This window comes from Gallinula chloropus (assembly GCF_964237585.1).
Source record: "Gallinula chloropus genome assembly, chromosome: 6".
NCBI lineage: Eukaryota > Metazoa > Chordata > Aves > Gruiformes > Rallidae > Gallinula > Gallinula chloropus.
In genome coordinates, this window is record NC_140091.1 from 22,210,110 (window position 1) to 22,230,131 (window position 20,022).

The 20,022-nt window shown below is 46.7% G+C and overlaps 1 protein-coding gene across 1 annotated transcript in view; it reads left to right on the forward strand.

The window, feature by feature from the left end:
- The window catches only part of HMCN1 (hemicentin 1), a gene marked incomplete at both ends in the record, with an annotated part of 204,833 nt that overhangs the window by 99,781 nt on the left and 85,030 nt on the right, over positions 1-20,022 (forward strand). Inside the window, 12 exons of the mRNA XM_084266123.1 lie at positions 222-503; positions 1,338-1,446; positions 1,753-1,922; positions 2,151-2,305; positions 3,291-3,414; positions 4,678-4,779; positions 7,582-7,758; positions 10,099-10,250; positions 10,857-10,980; positions 14,902-15,077; positions 16,208-16,304; positions 18,058-18,180. Coding sequence (XP_084122249.1) covers positions 222-503; positions 1,338-1,446; positions 1,753-1,922; positions 2,151-2,305; positions 3,291-3,414; positions 4,678-4,779; positions 7,582-7,758; positions 10,099-10,250; positions 10,857-10,980; positions 14,902-15,077; positions 16,208-16,304; positions 18,058-18,180 — 1,791 coding nt within the window. The remainder of the gene's footprint in view (positions 1-221; positions 504-1,337; positions 1,447-1,752; positions 1,923-2,150; positions 2,306-3,290; positions 3,415-4,677; positions 4,780-7,581; positions 7,759-10,098; positions 10,251-10,856; positions 10,981-14,901; positions 15,078-16,207; positions 16,305-18,057; positions 18,181-20,022) is intronic.

Consider the following 20,022-nt stretch of genomic DNA (forward strand, 5'->3'; position numbering starts at 1 on the left):
CTCTTTTATGCAGCTTGTCAATTCAGAACCACATAATTTGCCTTCTCCATTTCCCCTTTGTCTTGGCCTTCCCCGGCAGCAAAGTCTCAGCTGAAATAGTGTGTGATGTGGTGGTGTATAGAGCCCAAGTGGGCGGGGAGGAACAAACCCATTTGCTCCTAATACATTTCCTGGCTGTAGAATTATAATAATAACTGTAATTCTTGTGCTCCTTTTTACAGTTCCTCCAGTGATTGAGGGGGATGCCGACGCAGCCCGCAACAGGCAGGTGGTTGCTGGCCACTCGCTGACTTTGGAGTGTAAAGCTGCTGGCAACCCTCCACCTCTCCTTACCTGGCTAAAGGATGGTGTGCCTGTGAAAGCAAGCAATAACCTCCACCTTCTGTCTGGGGGGAAGAAGCTGGAGATTCTGAATGCTGTTGAGTCGGACCGGGGACAGTATTTGTGTGTGGCCACAAGTGTAGCTGGAGAACAAGAGATCAAATATGAAGTGGAGGTCTTAGGTGTGTGAGCAGCAAAACTTACTGACTTACCAAATTTCTATAAATCTGCTGAAGTATGGCTTTATTTGTGTTGGTACCATCACATGAAATACCAGTTAGCTGAGCTGCATATCTAGTTAGGCCTGGGCACTGCACCCTCTTTCTGTCCAAGGCTACAGGACAGCTTGAAGGCACTTTCAGGGTAGTTCTTGAAGAGCTTTTCTGCACACAGTAGATAAATGCTATTCTTAGTAACCTTTAAAAATCTTCTAACTTGTCTCGATGGAAGAAAACCATATATATGAAAGGTATCAGTTAAACTAAGTAGTTCCCTTGGAGGTGGGGGAAGAACATTTTCCTCTGAGCTAGACCTGTGCACGTTTTGAACCTTTCCTTGAAAAATACCTTTTCTTTTTTCTCTATTAAAACCTTTACCATAGTGTGCACTTCAGCAGCCCCTTCTGAGCACCTCTGGGTAAAGGGCTCGTACAAACGGTAATCGCATTCTCCAGACATGGAAGACTTAGGAACTTCAAAGGCTTTGAACTGCCCTCTTGAAGGACATGGCATACAATGGTGTGCAGATGTCCTGCGTTCGTTCTGCTGCCCCAGGTCTGTCTCGCTGGTCTTGCTAAGCAGGGAGGAGCTGTATGGCCATGCTTCCTCCCAGGCCTAGCTGCTCCTGCAAGAGGATGAGGCAGGCTGAAGAGGGACGCCCAAGTCTGAGAGTGTCCCAAAGATACCAAGATTATGGTTATTTTTTTTAACATTACTGTTTGAGGTAGACTTTTTATTTGAGCTATGGCATTCCTAATGCTTAAATGTTTCTGTTGATGGAATTTTCCCTCTTTGCAGTCCCGCCATTTGTGGAAGGTGGAGAGGAGCTCTTGGACAACATTGTGATTCTCCAGAGCCCTTTGGAGTTGGATTGTCCAGCAACAGGGATGCCCCCACCAACTATCACGTAAGGGATTGGTGTGACAGGAGGAAAGCACTATCTGTGGGTTGGTTAGCTTGGAGGTAGTCTTCATGAACTGCCCTGTTACTTAGTTATGGGTAACATGTGAAGGACAACCTCCTGGCTCCACTGAAGATGGTGTTGAACATAGGTGTGGCAGGATCAGAAATGGTGCCCCTGACATCTCCAAGCCTTCCTAGAAGTCCAGATAAAGTTATGGAAACATTCTGTTCAGTGGAATTTGCATATTTTAGGGGTGGTGTTGATGCTACTTTTGTAAGGATCTGAGATACTGTATTTTCTTTGTGGTAGGTGGTTGAAAGATGGTCAGCTGGTTGAAGAGGGAGCTGGATATAAGATCTTATTAAATGGACAAAAACTCCTCATCTCTCGAGCCCAAGTGTCAGACACTGGCCGCTATAAATGCGTGGCTGCAAATAAGGCAGGAGAACATGAGAAGGAATTTGATGTTACAGTGCATGGTAGGTTACTCAAGGGCAGGTGGAACACAGCACCATTCCTTGGTTTTGAGATGCTGGCAAACCGGTGCTCAAATATTCTGTAAGCATTTCTATCTGTTGGTGGGAACATCCATGGGTGATGAGAGTAGATGAAATGGAAGTAGAGCTGCTCTTTCCTATGGGGTATTGCTTCCAGAGATCTGTGTATGTTCAGTAACACTTCATTCTTTTTTCTGCTGCTTCTTGCAGTTCCTCCAACCATCAAATCGGCTGGGACTTCTGAGAGAGCTGTCGTGATCTACAAGCCTGTGACGCTGCAGTGCATAGCCAATGGCATTCCCAGCCCTTCCATAACTTGGTTAAAAGATGGTCAGCCAGTAAACACAGCCAGAGGGAATATAAAGGTAAGCACTACTCTCTTGTGGGACCCAAGCTATGAAAGGTAGCTACAATAAGCTAGTCATGTTAGTGCTGCTTCTCCTTTTGCTTCCTTCCTGCTGTGATGTAAAGATACTGGAAATCCATCCTGGAGAGCGATGGGCTTTCCCACCGCAGGACAGTATCTCAGGTTGCATAGCAGTGCTTAGCAGACTGAATCCCATTAGACCCTTCCATACCAGAAGAGTCTGTGACACTAAATTCAGCATCTGGCTCCTTTCAGTTGTGTTTAACCTTCAAGGTACAGTTGTCTGCCTGCTGCAAGGTGGCTCACAAAATCATTAAGGTTGAAAAAGATCTCCAAGATCACCCAGTCCAACTGTCCCCTTATCCTATATTACTCACTAAACCACCTCCCCCATCCAACCTTCCCTTGTATACCCCAAGGGATGGTGACTCCACTTCCTCTCTGGGCAACCCATCCCAATGCCCAACCACTCTTGCTGAGAAGAAATTTCTCCTCATTTCTAACCTGAACCTCCCATGGCTCTACCCACTTGTCAGTGTGAGGTGGGATTTAGACAAGTTTCTCTACAAGTACCTACCTATACATTCTCTTCTTGCTGTGAGATCCTGACTCTCAGTGAACGGCCTGCATGCTCCAGGGGGTTCGACCACATGTAATGGCTTTCATTTGCTGCAGGCTGAGCAGCATTCGGTGTCTTGCCAGCGGCAGCTCGCTCAGCCTGCAGCTTCCTCTTCACTTTGCTTCCCTGCCCGTCCTCCATCTAGGTCTCCTTGCAGCTGCACAGCTAAGAATCCCCATGTCCCAGGGACACTGAAGTCTCTGAACTACCAAGACGCTGCCTGCATGACTATTTAGCCCCGGGTTAGAGGCAAGAGGTGGCTGGCTGTGTTCAGTATAAATGTCTGCTTTGTCACTATGCTGAGCAGTTCTGCCTGGGATTGCTTGGGATGTAAAGGTGTTCCCTGCTCTCTGTTTTGGTACAGCTGGAGTCCTCAGGCCGTATTCTGCAAGTTGTCAAGGCCCTGCTCGAAGACGCCGGCCGATACACTTGTGTGGCAACGAATGCTGCGGGGGAAGCCCAACAGCACATTCGGCTTCATGTGCATGGTAACGTTCCTGCCTCTAGTGAGACACCAGGCTGTTTGAGAAAGCTTTTCTACATCTGTTTTCCCTTTTCTTTTAAACTCTCCAGCACTTCTATTGTCTCCGCACATCCCGCTTTCAGTTTGCTTTTGTTGTCCTATTGCATTACTTAGAAGTCAGGGCAAAAGCCATCCATTTTGGGATCTACCTTCCTTGTGTGGTACCGAGGCCCACGAAGGCCTTTCTGGATAATTCCTTGTTCAGAGCTGTCCCACAGAGCCAAGCACGTTTGCTGCCAGCCCTCCACTCTGAAGGGTTCTCTCCATTTCTGAGTCAAGATAGGACATCCCACCATTGCCACGATTAATGTGAACTGAGTCTGACGGGCGTAGCGGCATTCCCCATGACCTCACAGTGGGGAAATTTTACACGAATTACTTTTCTCAGAAAAGAAACAATTTCTGATGAGGGGATTTTTGGGGCTACTTGAATTTTATTTTTCAGTGAGAAACCAGTATAAAAGGAATCAGGGAAACTAGAGGAGCTGCTGTTTGCTTGGGAATGTAATGCTCTCACCATGATTTAAGTGTAGTTGCTTCAGAAGTGGTCACGAAGTATTGCATGTTCTTGATGTGACCCAATCCTCAAGGGATATGGGAGGGAACAGGCTGTGGCAAAATGCTCATTGCTAGTACGACCGTGCTGACTGTCCTTGTCACACCGAGTTTCCAGGGAGTGGAAGGAGCTAAACTGAAATGAAGGGACATTGCAGTATCTCCAGGGATGAGGCTTAGAAACCACATGCGCCGTATATTGTGCGACTCTCAGCATCGTTAGCTTTAGTGCCAGTCCTGTGCTCACAAATACCTCTTTTTCTGGTGTTTCTGTTGGTTTGCAAATTTAGAGACTTACTAAGGTAAAGTCCTGCTTCATTAAAGCCATGTACAATGCTTGGTTCAATGTCACTGGTTCAGGCAGGCTGAGCTCGCCACGTTAGAAGAATTCCTGTTCTATGTTGTGTACCTATTCCCTACAAATCCATTTTAATTGCTGTTTTTCCCTGAAAAATAGAAAATAACAAAAAGAATGTTTTACTTCTACTGACACTGATGAGGTTATATAATTTGAGAGTGTTCTTTCGTGAGAAATTCCTCAGTCACCCAGCAGTTAGCTTAAGCTTGTGCAATTCATTGCCCAGAGTTTCTCAGAGGGCAGATTACTTCCCGACTGGATGTTCTAGCTGGGTGGCAGTATTAATGAAAACCTGATGCCTTTGTCTTTTCCCAGAACCACCCAGTCTGGAAGATGCAGGGAAAATGTTAAATGAAACGGTGGTGGTGAATAATCCCATCCATCTTGAATGCAGAGCATCAGGGAACCCTCTGCCAGGTATGGTTCTACACCTTTGAGAATGTGAAGCAGGACCGATTGGAAGCTTCCACTCGCCTGTGTTGTCTGAAGATTGCTGCTGTGATGGCAGAGTTGCCTCTGTGGCTTTTAAACTCCTGAATGCTGTTTATAATGTGAAATGTCAGTGTATCAATGGACGTGGAGTAAAGATTGAGGAAAGGCTGAGTGACCTGGGGCTGTTCGGCCTGGAGAAAAGAAACCTGAGAAGGGATCTGATCAGAGTCTATCAGTATCTGAAGGGTGGGACACGGGGGGAAATGGCCAGCCTCTTCTCAGTGTCTGTGGGGACAGGACAAGGGGTGATGGCATCAAGTTGGAGCACAGGAAGCTCCGCACCAATAAGTGGAAGAACTTCTTCCTGGTGAGGATGAAGGAGCCCTGGGCTAGGCTGCCCAGGGGGGTGTGGTGTCTCCTTCTCTGGAGAATCCTGTCTGGATGCCTCCCTGTGCGACCTGTCCTAGGGACCCTGCTTTGGCAGGGGGGTTGGATCTGATGATCTCTGGAGCTCCTGTCCAACCCCTAAAAATCTGTGAATCTATGAACTGGTTTTAAAGTGGAAGGGTATGGATTTGGATTGGGTATTAGGAAGAAATTCTTCGCTATGAGACAGGTGAGACAGTGGCAATGGTTGCCCAGGGAGGTGGTGGCTGCCCCCTCCCTGGAGGTGTTCAAGGCTGGATTGGATGGGGCCTTGAGCAGCCTGGCCTGGTGAGAGGTGTCCCTGCCCATGGCAGGGATGATCTTTAAAGTCCCTTCCAACCCAAACCATTCTATGATTCTGTGGTCAATTTTTTTATAGCACAGGGCAGAGTTAAAAGAGTACTGTGGATGTCAGGTGGGTTTGTCAGTGTAGGCCCTATTGAGGGGAGTAGGAGGCTCTTGGTTCAGTCTGGACCCTTCACCTGGGACCAGGAAGAATTTTCTGTGCAAACACAGCACTGTCTGGGCCTTGTCCCACTCATTAATTGCCCTTACCAATTCATGGGCTCTCCTTATATTCTGAGCTTTGAAAATTAGGCTCTGTGTGTCTGTGTTTTGGTTTTTTAGATTTATTTTTTAAAAAATGTGAAGGCAAGTTTCCCATGGACATTTACCCAAGCCAGAGCTGGAGGAGTTTGGCTTCTGTTTACATCTTATGAATTGATTCTGAACTGAAAGAAGAAAATCTGAAGCACTCTGGATTTTAGTTACCTCATTGCTGGGATTCTTTCAGCGCCTGGAGTTTTGGATTAGGTTTTATTTTACAGTAAATCTTCCTTTGTTCTTGTTGAGAAATGCAGATAAAAAATGATTTCCTCCTCCTTTTTTATTCCCCCCCACCCTGTGTGTGGTGGGTTTTGTTCCTGTCTTCTTGGAGTTGGACTCGATGATCCTTTTGGGTGTCTTCCAACTCAGGATAGTCAATGATTCTATGATTCTTCTTCTGGTGGGACATAAAAATGCCGTGTTAATATCAGAAGAATTTTCTGTACTAATTATTGTGGAGCAAAACTTGGAATAGCATGTAACTACTGTTCTGTATCCAGCATAGTGTTTTGCTTCTGCATGAATGATAGGCCCATTTTCAGTAGAAAGGTGTTACCAAACTTCAGGTGAGGATCCATGTCCACCTTCTCCACCTTTTAAGGAATTGATTCTCAGCAAAATACTATTTTTAATTTTTTGTACTGTATAAAACAAAATTGGGAAGTGTTGGGGGTATGTGGAAAATGTGATGGAAGCACAAGGATTTTATATCCATTTTGTGCTTTTTTTTTTTCCCCATCAAATTGTCAGTTCTTTTGGGACAAAGTGACGAGATTCATATAATTTGAACAATAAAACCATTTTTTTCACCTCTTCTGTGCATGATGTGACCTACCTACTAATACCAAGCTATGACATCAGCTAAGAAAAGCGATAGTACAGCATCACACTGAAAAGCAGTCTCGTTTCTCAGTCAGCCCAGGCTTCTTCTGGAGGGTGTGCTTTCCCAGAAACCTTGTGTCCTACAGAAAATGACTCCCTAAGTAGCAGTTTCATCTGATTGAACAGTGAAGTGATGCCAGGAAAAACTTGGCTGCATGTTCTGCTGATGGAGGCTGCCATCTTTTGGCTGAGATGCAAAACAAGTCCTCTGATTTAGTTGGTTATCAAGTCCAATGACATTTTCTTTTGGAATAATACAGGTTTCTGGGCTTTATTGTCAGGTTTCCAACCTGCCAGTGGAATGTTGATTTGGTTTTGTGCATTGACTCTGTGAAATCTCCTGGGTGGTTCAGTTTAGTGTAACAAAACTTGAGGGGAAAAGCTAAAAAAAAAGAAGATATGTTATATTAGCGCCTGTTTTTAAACAGATGCTGTTGACCTTAGTAGAAAATGAGTAAATCCTGTACGAGTATGCTTTGGCTTGTAACTTTAACTCCAGAACTGTTTTTTTCCTTAATCATAGAATCATAGAATGGTCTGGGTTGGAAGGGACCCCCAAGGATCATAAAGTTCCAACCCCCTGCCACAGGCAGGGACACCAACCTCCAAATAGGTGGTGTGCATGGATGGTGGTGTCAAATTTGCTATTGCACAGTGAATACTTTGCACAAATGTTACCAATTTCCTCACTTTCTAGTTAGCTCTGTCGTTCATAATCACAGAATCGTAGGGGTTGGAAGGGACCTCAAGAGATCGTAGGGTCCAACCCCCAATAATTATTGATACTGGTTCGTCAGTGTTGGTGTTATGTACCTGAGATCTTCCTGGTCCCTGATCCCTGGCAATGATTCCACCTTTCCTTTCCTCCCGCAGCTATTGCCTGGTACAAAGACAACCGGCCGCTTGCCGGTGCTGCGAGCGCCGTGTTTCTGAACAGAGGGCAGGCTCTGCAGATCGAGGGGGCTCAGGTCTCCGACACCGGTGTCTATAAGTGTGTGGCTGTCAACACAGCGGGCACGGCAGAGTTGTTCTACAGTCTTCAGGTTCACGGTGAGTGTTAGAAAACTTTAGCGAAACCACCAGCATAGAATCACCAGGTTGGAAAAGACCTTTCAGATCATTGAGTCCAATCTTTCCCGTCCTGTGCTAACCCATATCCCTGAGCACCTCATCTGCCCGTCTGTTAAACACATCCAGGGGTGGTGACTCAGCCCCCTCCCTGGGTAGCCTGTTACAGTGCCTGACAACCCTTTCAGGTAAGAACTTTTCCCTCACATCTGATCTGACCCTGTCCTGGTGCAGCTTGAGCCCATTCCCCCTCATCCTGTCACCTGGTTGAAGAGACCAACCCTCACCTCTCTGCACCCTCCTGTCAGGTCAGTGTAGGCAGTGATAAGGTCTCCCCTCAGCCTCCTCTTCTCCAGGCTGAACACCCCCAGCTCACTCAGCTGCTCCTCAGAAGGTTTGCTCTCCAGCCCCTTCCCCAGCCTGGTTGCCCTTCTCTGGACTCGCTCCAGGACCTCAATGTCCTCCTTATGGTGAGGAGCCCAGAACTGGACCCAGCACTCAAGATGTGGCCTCACTCAAGATTGAGTCAAACCGTTCCTGTCCTCTACTAACCCATATCCTTGAACAGCTCATCTATCCATCTTTTAAACACATCTAGGGTCAGTGAATCAACCTCCTCCCTGGGCAAAAGCACACACCGCTTTTGCTCTTCTTAAAGCTTTTATTCTGCTTACCAGGCTTACCTCTACCATCATACTGGAAGAGGTACGGCAGATATCAGAGGGACGAAAGCTCACTCTCCTCTTTTTCAGCAGCATTAAGGGGACATGTTTTGAATGGGGACGATGTGGTAGGGGAAGTTGGTCCTAGGAAGAATGAGCGGAGGCACCAAATTCCTGGAAAAGGTCTTTGTTATCACTGAAACAATGAGGACTGTCTCAAGGTTGCTGGGGTTTGCTATAGATGACTTCAAAGCTCACAGCAGATAAAGAAAGGACACAGGTCAAATGCTTTTCCATAATCCAAAAATTTTAAAGAAAAAAAAACCCATGCTGTGTCTAGTAAGATGAAGTGGAAGTGTGGGTGTTTGTGGACATGGAGCACCTGATCAAAAGCCAAATTGGAGCTTTTCCACTGATTCCAGCAGCTTTTGGATGGGGCTGCGATCCAAAGTCTAATCTTTGGTACATGTGTGTGCATGTGGCTGGTTTTCTGTGGGAGTCTTCCAAGCAAAACTGTGACCCAGATTTGGCACAGTGTCCCCAGCTGAGATTCACACAGAATATGTAGTTCTTATTAATGTTAATTAAGAAATAATGAGTTGGGCAGTACATTTCCATGGAATTAATGACCATCATGGGAAAAACTGATGGCTGAAGACATGGTCAAAGGCAATTAACCCCATCCAGTGATTAATTCCCAGGAAATATGTAGAGCCAAGGTCATTATTCTGGTTAGACCAGAAAATGAAAAATAACTCTGAAGTCTGTATGTCGTGTTATGGGGGGTGGAATTTCAGCGACCGTGTCCTCAGTTTTCTAGGGAACTTTCAGAATACTCTCAGACTTAGACACATAGAATTGTTTCCCCTCCCAGAACAGAATATATGCACTTGCAGCCCAAACTAATTGCACTTGAGGAACCTGAGACACCTATCCATGAACCTACTTGGTTGGTAGGTATCCATGAACCTACAGGTGGTGCAGTTCCAGGCTCACAGTAGAGTGCTTTTCGTGTTGATCCTGGCTGTAAAGCTTTAATACTATGTTACTATTGGTAGAGGCAGATAATATCTTTCTGATTCTCCTGATAAGCAAAACATTTCCCTTTTTTAATACTTCTTGTCTCTCTTTGTAACACCAAACTTGTTAGCTGTGTACCTGTATGAAGTGTTCTGATATGCTCTGTGAGGATGTTTTTCATCATCACAGCCAAACCTGGTAGATGCTCCCATCCATGCTGTGAGGCCGGTTTGTTACTCTGCCTCTGAATTGGCTTTATGATGTTTATACAGTCAATCTTCTTTCTTCAATCCCAGCCGCTCTTACAGCCCTTCACAAGGTCTAAACGGAATATTGTGGAAGTTTGAGGGAAGATTTTTGGGGTTGTGTTATGGTTCCCAGGTGTCTGCAGCTGTCCCCTGGGTTGTGAGCCCAGCCCTGCTTACCTCTGCACGCAGTAGTTTTGCTGGAATGATCTGTGTACGTGGAGGGCGGGATGTGGTACGGAGCAAACAGCCTCAGAAGGTGACATGAGAAACCATCCCAACAATCTAGTGCCTTGCAGAAGGAGAAGTAATGGCTGAAAAGTGAGCAGCCTGTGTAATTCCGTTGTGATTAATACACTTGTGTAGCTGTTTCAGCTTTGTTCTCTGTTTTCCAGTCCTGCCGTCGATCTCTGGCAGCAGTGAGATGGTGACAGTCGTGGTTAATAACCTAGTGCGGCTGGAGTGTGAAGCGAGAGGCATTCCTGCGCCTATCCTGACGTGGCTGAAAGATGGGAGCCCCGTTTCCAGCTTCAGCGATGGACTCCAGGTACTGGGATCAAATACCAACATCTGCTCTGTTTCTTGCTGTGGAGGAGGCTTTTAAACTGGTGCTGTTTAATGGAACAGGGCAGGGTAAAGATTTTGGAGTGAGACCATACTATGTGGGAGTTCAGCTCCAGTAATTGCTGGGGGAAGTAGGAATTAGGGATGCTTTGAAATGAGGTGGTGCAATACATCCATGTGTAAGCCAGTAGTTCAGAAAGAAAAGGAAAAGGGTCTCAGTTGGAAGGAGCAGGCATGGCCGCTTCATCACAGGGGATTTCACCATCTGAATGGGAAGAGGGGGAAATTGTGTACAGCATGGGCAACTCGGGGTACAGACAGCTGGGGGGAGGGAGGAGGGTCCAGATCCTCCATATGTGTGAAGGTCAGGAGTTGCTCACAGCCACATGGGAACTTGTGCTTCTGCTCTTGCAGGTCTCAGGCAAAAGAGAACGTCAGAGCACAGGGAAGACCACAAGGCGCAGGGAGGTGGTGGGAAGCCAGGGCAAAGCAAGTGCTGTGGTTTGAAATGGAACCCAGTAGCTCGCTCTCCTCTGCTCATGGTTTCCATCGAGGTGGGGATTCTGAACGTGTCACCCTTGCGTTGCAGGTTCTGTCTGGGGGCCGAGTCTTGGCGTTGACGAGTGCTCAGATCAGCGACACAGGAAAATACACTTGTGTTGCGGTGAATGCTGCGGGAGAGAGCCAGAGAGAGATTGATCTCAGAGTCTATGGTGAGATTTTCTGACAAATCCATCTATTTCTCTTTATTTGGGGTTAGGAAACTGTTTGTGGAGTTTTAATTAAACACACTGGGGGGCCCAGACCTATAGCAACATCAAAGGAAAAGGGTTCCAGCCCATAATGAAAGGCAAAGTGATGAGAGGGTGTGTGTTTGTGTGAAAGTAATATATATGTATGTATATGTACACAGGCATCCATACAGATGTATTAAAATACATCTCCTGGGGATCCTTGGGAGTCATGGAGCTGCAGCAGTGAATGTATGTGTTAAACACATCTGATAGGAGAAGTTAACTTGGCTTTGATGTAGATGACACAGGCAACAGGTGATGGTGGGGCCAGAGCTCAGGTGACTTGGTGGAACCAGAATGAGTCCTCATGAGTTTGTCATGCAGCACTCCTGCTTCTGCTTCATTTTCAAGGCATTGCTGTGGCTGCCTAGATGGTGGTGACACGTTAATGCCAATGACAATGCGGTGCTGAGCCAAACCAGCCAACTTTGTCTTTTTTAAGAAACAGGGAATGTACCTTTAGCTTCTGTACTTCCTCAGTCCCCCAAATTATGTCAGCAAGTCAATTCTGAGGTGGTCTTGACTGAACTCACATGAATTCATCCTTCCTCTGATTTCTTGTAACTTGTACAAGCTTCATCCTGCCTTCTTGTGACTTACCTAAGAAGCCTTGTCATATCACGTTCTCAGCAGTCCTTGGTGATGTACCAGGTACCAGAGAGCCAGAAGGAATGCCAAGGAGTTTGGCTGTAGCAAGTTTTAAGCTTCCCTGGGCAGCTCAGTGCTTTTGTACACCAGTGGCATGAGGATGGACCATGATCCAACTTGTTTTAGGAATCTTATGTTACCAAATGTGGAGAGAGGAGTTTGGAAGTGAACACCTTTTGTGGTTTTCCTTCTGCTTTCAGTAGTCAGTGGAGAGAGAACTGGTTTGGGGCTGCCAATCTCTACCTTTATGGCAGCCGTCAGCAGAAGTCTGGAACATATTGCAAGAGGAGTTAAAAGTTTGGATGTTTACTGAGGTGAAGAGGGACAGCTGGCTAGGTTATTTGTTTTCAAGTTTGGCTTTTAGACTTGACTTCTGCTGAATGCACTGTGGTTAGGATGCTCGTGACTTGAGTCATGGCTGCTTCAGCATCTGCAAGGAGCAGTTCAGAAAGTTGGGGCTCTGGCATGGTCAAGCAAGCTCAAGGTTAATGGCAGGTGGAACATCTAGAGCAAGGAATATCGGGGTCCCTTTTGGAATCTGAGTCAGCTGTGCATGTCTATGTAACCACACAAGTGCCATGGATGTATGTACTGTTTCTATTTTAATTTTCCAGAACCTCTGTCCATTTTAGGTAGATAGAATTGGAAGAGTTGGAAGCTCTGTGTGTCATGTGAGAACCTGGCCAGGGTTGAGCTCAGCTGCAGCCCTGACTTGAATGAGGCTGTCACCAAACAGCAGTACTACTCGTAGGACATGCCTCGGATGGGTAATCTAATTAAGGACTCACAGGAGAGAAATCATTTGGAGCTGAGCTGGTTAGCAATGTGAGTACCCTGAGCCAGGCTGGGAGCCAGACTGATCTGGGTAACGTACAGTTACCGTGAGCGTAATTAGATTCATTCTGAACCCTGTTCCTCCAGAAACAAACACTTCGGTGTCCATGAGTCTGTTTCATGAACTCTGGTTCATTTTGAATGCCTTTCAGTTCACTTAGCTGGAAGGAAAAGTCACTGGTGGGGAAGTATTTGGAAATAAATTGGCCTTCTGCAGTAAGGGAGCAGCTTCCAATTTTCAGTTCCACAACACTCATAAGGAATCCAGGCCGTTGTGAATTCTACAAAGCAAGTAGGATAAACAGAGCTCTTTCAGTCCCTAGATTTCTTATCCAGAGAGACCAGCCTTTTCCCTAAATTATTTCCAAACTGTGAAATCAGCTGTTCTGCTCAGCGCTTCCTGTGCAAAGAAAACAAAGCTTTATTGTTCGTGTTATTTTTCAGGGTATCTTGAGAACTGCGGTGCTGGTTTACTGAGGACCACTTTGTGACAGCTTATGAACCCACATGTACTAATTAATTTGGTGTCTCTTTGTTGATGCCCAGAGTATTTCTCATTGACAGTGCCGCTGCTTCCCTCTGTCGTAGCCCACTGCTAGGTGCAATCAGAGCAGCACTTACTGGAAAAAGTGAAGGAAATGCAACAATAAAGGTTTTTGTATTTGGCTCTGGTGGACTTTTTTTGGGCAAACTGACCAGTCTTAGTAAACAACAAGCATAAAAATCCCACCAGATACACGTAACGCTGCAGAACTCTTCATGTGGCAGTCATAGAGTCATGACATGTGCAAGGTTTGAAGGGACCTTTTAGAGGCCATCTAGTCCCACCCCTGCAGTGAGCAGTGACATTTTCACTAGATCAGGTCGCTCAGAGCCCCATCAAGCCTGACCTTGAATGTCTTCAGGGATGGGGCCTCCACCATGTCTCTGGGCAACCTGTGCCAGTGATCCACCACCCTCAGAGTGAAGAACTTTTTCCTAATACCCAACCTAAATCTCCCCTTTTCGAATGTAAACCCATCCCCCCATGTCCTATCACTCTGTCTCCTTGGGAACAGCCCTCGTCCCCAGCTTTCTTATAGGCACCTTTCAGGGACTGGAAGGCTGCTCTAAGGTCCCCCTGGAGCCTTCTCTTCTCCAGGCTGAACAAGCCCAGCTCCCTCAGCCCAGTCAGTATTGGGTCAGTGACTCGGAGCTTCCTGGGGAGTCTCTGAAGCTTTCCTCTGACTGATGATGTGGTGTGCTGTTACCAAAGGGCATTGGGTTAAGCTTTGAGTAGGGATACAAAGCTGTAGGTGGCAATCAGCATTCAGACTTCATTTGAGCTCATCTTGTCAGTCTGTAATTTCCTTTGCGTTTGTTTTGTGTCCAGCCGCGCTCTCCCCTTGGAAAACTGGGACTTGCTGTGTTCCAAGGTTCAGTTCTCAGTTCCTTTGTTTTTCTGAGTGTGGAAACACAAATAGTTTTAAGTGTGGTGGAAGAAATGTGTTTTCTTAAATCTCAACACTATTCAAGAGCAGCAAATGGCTTTCAGTTTAAGAGTCCAGAACCAATTTTTTTCTTCCATAGAGAAAACTTTAATTCCAAAAGCTGATTTTTCTCCCCCATAATTTGGAAGAAACAGTCAAACAGTGAGGTGATTGCTGAAACTGTAGTGCAGATCTAAAAACAGGTCATGGTGCCAACTCTTACAATAATTAACTAGCAGATACCCCACAAAGAAGACAATAGAGTAATTGTATGTTATGACTTGTTGATTAATTCATGAACCCCTTCCACTTGCCTGGATCCGCAGAAGCTCTCATTCTGTCTTCTGGATTTGGCCATCTCTAGGCAAAATTCTTCTTAAAGTCAGAGCTGTCCTTAAAGTCAATTATCCATCTTGGCACTGTTTGGGAAAGTTGAAGACATTTTCAGCTCCTGGGTGTAATAATTATCTTGTGAACCTTTTCATTCATCAGCTCTTTTCCACCTTAGCAGGAATGTACTTCCCTGTTCCTTGCAGACTGGGGTTTTTCCCTTCCTAACTCTAGTTCCAGTATTTTTTTGTCTAGTCTTGGCTTATCTGTAGGCTTTCTCTGTAGCTGATATTATACACAGAGTTGTAGGGGTTGGAGGGGACCTCAAGAGATCATCGGGTCCAACTCCCGGTGATATCTCACTAGCATGTATGCTGCGATGTCCGCAACGCAACAAAACCCATGCCAGTGCTTTGTGTGGCGTCAGGGAGGCTGAAGTTGGGTGTCAGAGAGGTAACATCTGCCGTGTTGTTTTGACATGAACTGGTAGCTCCCTGGTATGTTTACTCTGGGAAGTTCCCAGTGCCCAAAGGTCCTTTGTTTTGATTGATTGCTGTAGTTCCCCCAGACATCATGGGAGAGGAACAGAACGTCTCCGTGCTCATTGGCCAAGTGGTGGAGCTGCTCTGCCAGAGCAATGCTATTCCCCCGCCCGTGCTGACGTGGCTCAAGGATGGACGACCCTTGCTGAAGAAGCCAGGGCTTAGCATCTCTGAAGATGGAAGTATACTGAAGGTAAAATCACAGACTCACAGAATCATAGGGGCTGGAAGGGAGCTCCAGAGCTCATCGGGTTCAACCCCCCTGCCAAAGCAGGGTCCCTAGGACAGGTCACACAGGGAGGCGTCCAGATGCGGCTGGAATATCTCTAGAGAAGGAGACTCGACACCACCCTGGGTAAATGGGCAGTCAGGCTCCGGTGGTGATTCCTTGTTGGGGAGCATACCCTCCATTGAAGGCTCCAGGTACCCGTTGGACATGTGATCACCTCAGGCCCTTGGTGCATGAGAGTGGGTGAAGAGTCAGGGAGGCCAGAGCCGTCTAGATGTTTGCGTAAGGATTTTGTGGGAGTAGTACTGTTTTAGTAATATTTAGAGAGGCTGATATAAAGATAGATACGAAAACCTGAAACAGCCTCTCCTTGCAAGTTTCATGGCTAATAATGTAAGTAAAATCACAGAATCACAAGGTTGGAAAAGGCCTTTAAGATCAAGTCCAACCATTCCTGTCTCAGGCTAACCCATATCCCTGAGCACCTCATCTACCTGTCTGTTAAACACACACAGGGGTAGTATCTCAGCCCCCTCCCTGGGCAGCCTGTTCCAGTGCCCCATAACCCTTTCGGGGAAGAACTTATTCCTAATGTCTGATCTGACCCTGCCCTGGTGCAGCTTGAGCCCATTCCCCCTCGTCCTGTCACCTGGATGAAGAGACCATTGCCCACCTCTCTACACCCTCCTGTCAGGCAACTGTAGGTGGTAAGGTCTCCCCTCAGCCTCCTCTTCTCCAGGCTGAACACCCCCAGCTCCCTCAGCCGTTCCTCCTTGGAAGGTTTCCTCTCCAGCCCCTTCCCCAGCCTGGTTGCCCTTCTCTGGACTTGCTCCAGGACCTCGATGTCTTCCTTGTAGTGAGAGGCCCAGAACTGGACCCAGCACTCGAGGCGCAGCCTCACCAATGCTGAGTGCAGGGGCACAATCCCTGCCCTGGCCCTGCTGCCACGATGTGTCTGATACAAGCCAGGATGCAGTTGGCCTTCTTGGCCACCCAGTCACACTGCTGGCTCATGGTCAGTCACAGTCACCCAGCACCCCCAGGTCCTTCTCTGCCTGACAGAGAAGAAACCCAGGATTTTGTTTTCTTTCTAGGTCGAAGATGCTCAGGTACAGGACACTGGCCGCTACACTTGCGAAGCGACAAACATTGCTGGGAAAACCGAAAAGAACTATAATGTCAATATTTGGGGTAAGAGTTATGATGTTTATTCCTGCAATTGGGAATGCAGCTCAGAGTGAAATGATGCTGTGAGACGCTAAAATCCTCTGTACTTCATAAATACGTAATTGTTGAGGGTCGTGCAGGGGGACCTTGTTGTATTTGCTCTAGTTTAACAGTCCCCAGAAAGCACACGCGTTTTTCTGATTGCTCTGGCTCTAAATTAATACCAGCTCCCCCCGCAGGCCTTTGGCAGGCTGGGTTTGCAGGCCTGGTGGTGGTTTAGAACTGTCACCAATGGTTTTGTCCCTGTAGCTCCTATTTGTGCACTCTAATGCCATGTACAGTAACCTACCATCTTCCTGCTTTTTGAAATGCCGAAGGGTGGAAATTCGAATAAAGAAAAGTTGTTTCACTTAGCTTCACATGCTCTGCAAAGTTTTCAGTGCTGAAAAACAGCTTTAGTGAAAATTTTCTGTGGCTATGTGATGGATGTGGCTCAGGACACGTAGTTTAAGACTTGATTTTTGACTGGTTTTCCTGCACTGTTATTTTTTTTTCCCCATGAAAATGGAAATAGGCCCTTTTTAATTACAAATTAACTTTGTGCTTTGAAATCACAAGACTAGTGTGATGTGACATCACAGAATTCTGTTGTTGTTTGTTAAAAAGAAACATTCCTGGTGTTTAAATTAAAGGTGGCTCTTGTAGTGCAGTGCAAGGCCACCTGGTTTTCCCAGTCTCAAGTGTTACTATGCATGCTGTTTCCCCCTTCATCTCTCCTGGCCCCAGATCTGTAAGAGAACACTTGCTGCTGGAGGGATACGGGTTTGTTTGATGGGCAATGAGACCGTTCCAGTAGGATTTTGAGGAGAGGGATAATTCTTTGCTATTTAACAGCTCTGATGGAATAAGCTTAATGAAAACCAAGCGTTGTCTGTTAAAGCCATCTGTGGATAAGTGGTTGCAATTAAAGTCTTTGTTTACACCCGGGGATCAAAAGTCCTGCTTGTCCTGGTTTTAAGTTTAAATTCGTGAAATGTATCCTTCTGAGGATTGGTGAGATCCTGAGAACCTAAATCTGGTTCCTGGAACCAGCCCAGGGGTTGAATGGAAGATGTACCTCCTCAGGGAGTGGCAGAAGCATTTGGACTAGGAGGGTGAGAAGGAGAACTTGTCCGTGCGTTAAAAACATGCTGGATCGCTCAGTCACTAGTGAGACTTTATTCTCCAGGTTCAGCCTATGCTCTCCTCACCTTTTTTGGGTCACTTTTCAAGTGCTTCCTCTGCTATTTTCATATTATGAAATTGATGTCCTTGCTCCAGCAAAGCAATTGAAGGGTTGGAGTCCCTAGCACTGTATGTGGTGGCCAGTGTATTGCTGCTGGAAAATTCAGGGGAGAAATTTGGGATGAATTTCAAGGTCACTTACCAACTAATGATGATGTGTGTAGGTTTATGAGCTAAGGCCATGAGCAGGGCAGGCTCCTAGAGCTGCAGTCCCTTTACATAACTCATGGAAACAGCTGTGTTCTGTGAAGTCTGATGGGAAGAGAGCCAGGAGCAGAGCTCCTACACCCACCCGACCACAGTGTAGATGCAGTCATTTACAGGATATTGTTCCCTGCCCAGGATCTGGGCAGCGTTGTCAGCAAGCAAATACAATCCCTGTGATTGCTTCCAGAGCCTGATGGGCCATGTTTGTCTGAGGGTCATTTGGGTCTTGCTGTTGGCTGATGATGTTTTGTTTCAGGTACTGTAATTATTTGGTGTTTCTTTTCAGTGTCACCCAGTATTGATGGCTCAGATGCCATCTCTCAGCTTACTGTGATTGAAGGGAACTTGATAAGCCTGATATGTGAGTCAAGTGGCATCCCACCCCCCAGTCTTACCTGGAAAAAGAACAGTGAGTCCATGGTCTGTTTTATAAAGCCTTTATACTTTTGTAGAATCACAGAATGGTCAGGGCTGGACGGGACCTGAGAGGTCATCAGGTCCCAACCCCCTGCCACGAGCAGGGACATCTCTCACCAGACCAGGCTGCTCAAGGCACCATCCAACCCAGTCTTGAACACCTCCAGGGAGGGTGCAGCCACCACCTCCCTGCGTAACCTGTGCCAGTGCCTCACCTCCCTCGTAGTGAAGAATTTCTTCCTAATATCCAATCTAAGTCTACCCCCTTCCAATTTAAACCATTCCCCCTCAGCCTATCACTACCTGCCTTTCTAAAAAGTCCCTCCCCAGCTTTCCTGTAGGCCCCTTCAGTCCTGGCAATGTTTTTTTTTCCTCTGAACATTTCAAGTAGTGTGTTCCTGAGAAGTTTGAACATGCAGATACCTAAACCTGATGCTGAGTCAAATGAGCCGCAGTCGTAGATTATTCCCTTCTCTCTAATGCCTCTGTGCTTGGATTAGGTGTCACAGCTCCCAAAGGCACACAGCAGAAGCACAGTGCAGAGGCTCCAAAGCTGGCCTAATGCCTGACAGTTCACGTGTTAGCCAAGCCCTTAACCCCTCTCAGTATGCTCATTCGCCATGGTGCAGCGAGAGCATTGAGGCTTGGTGGTGGACTGCAGCCTGGACCCCAGGCTGTGAGTCCGTGGGAATGCTGCAGCGCGGGGTCGAGGACTGGCACAAAGTGTGCACAACGTACACATATCCCCTGGGCTATTGTTAAACCTGCAACCGTGGCCCACTGCCAAGTGATGAAAATCCAGTTGTAGTAATGGCTTCCAGGCTTTACTGAACCTTTCTCTCATCCCATCTTAATATTTCGGAGCAGGCTGCACACCTTTCTGGTTTAGGCGCTCAAGGAGCGTTGGCAAACATTTTGCCGTGAATCTGTAGGCAACGGCAGGTATTTTTAACACATCCTTTTAAGCGTGGGCACTGTTGGAGACAGAATATTAGACAAATTAAGATGTTGAACTCTTCAGTATGGTAATTGTTGTGTAATTCATCACCTGTGTTTGTGCAGAAGGCATGGCTGGCCTACCTTGATTAGTCTTGCCCTGTGGAAAGAGCAGATTTGAATTACAAAACGCTGTTTTTCACTGCATAACACCTTCAAAGGTGATGAAGTTCGAGTCCTTCTTAAACCCTGTCTCTTGGAAGCCAGAAGAGTATTGAATGGTGTGTGTGAGGCCGAAGGGTATCCCCTTAAGGGGCTGCAAGAGGAAAGCCTATCCACTTAAGCAGCAGAAAGGCAACTTGCACGGGTGGGAAGCATGCAAAAGCGCTCAGGAGGTTTAGAGCATTACTTGAGAGTCAGGTTTTCATCACCTTTGGTGTTTGGTGCACTTGTCATAGAGAGGACTTTTAATACCCAAGTGGGACATGCAGGAGCTGTCAGACAGTGGCGGGCATCTTCTCTCCCTCCCGAAGTGTCCCTGCAGTTTCTAACGATGAAGGTGGTTGCCTAATCCGAGCTCTCCACGACTGAACTCTCTCCTCAAGAATTGCATTGCCTAGGAAGCCCCCAGCGGAAACCTGACAGCAAAAGATGTCTCCTCAAAGAATGCAAAAAAAATTCTCCTTGGAGAAGAATTCACCTCAGACAATTGCATTGGAGAATTCTTCTCCAAGGAGAATTATTTTGCTGTCGGGTTTCTGCCAGGGGATTTCTGGGCAGAGCTGGTGTGATGTGTAATATGCAGCACAGAGATGGGCCAGCTGTGAAGACCAAGTTACAAGTTTCCAAGCACTGGTGGTGCTGGGTGAGGTGATTATGTACTGGACAATGAGTCAGA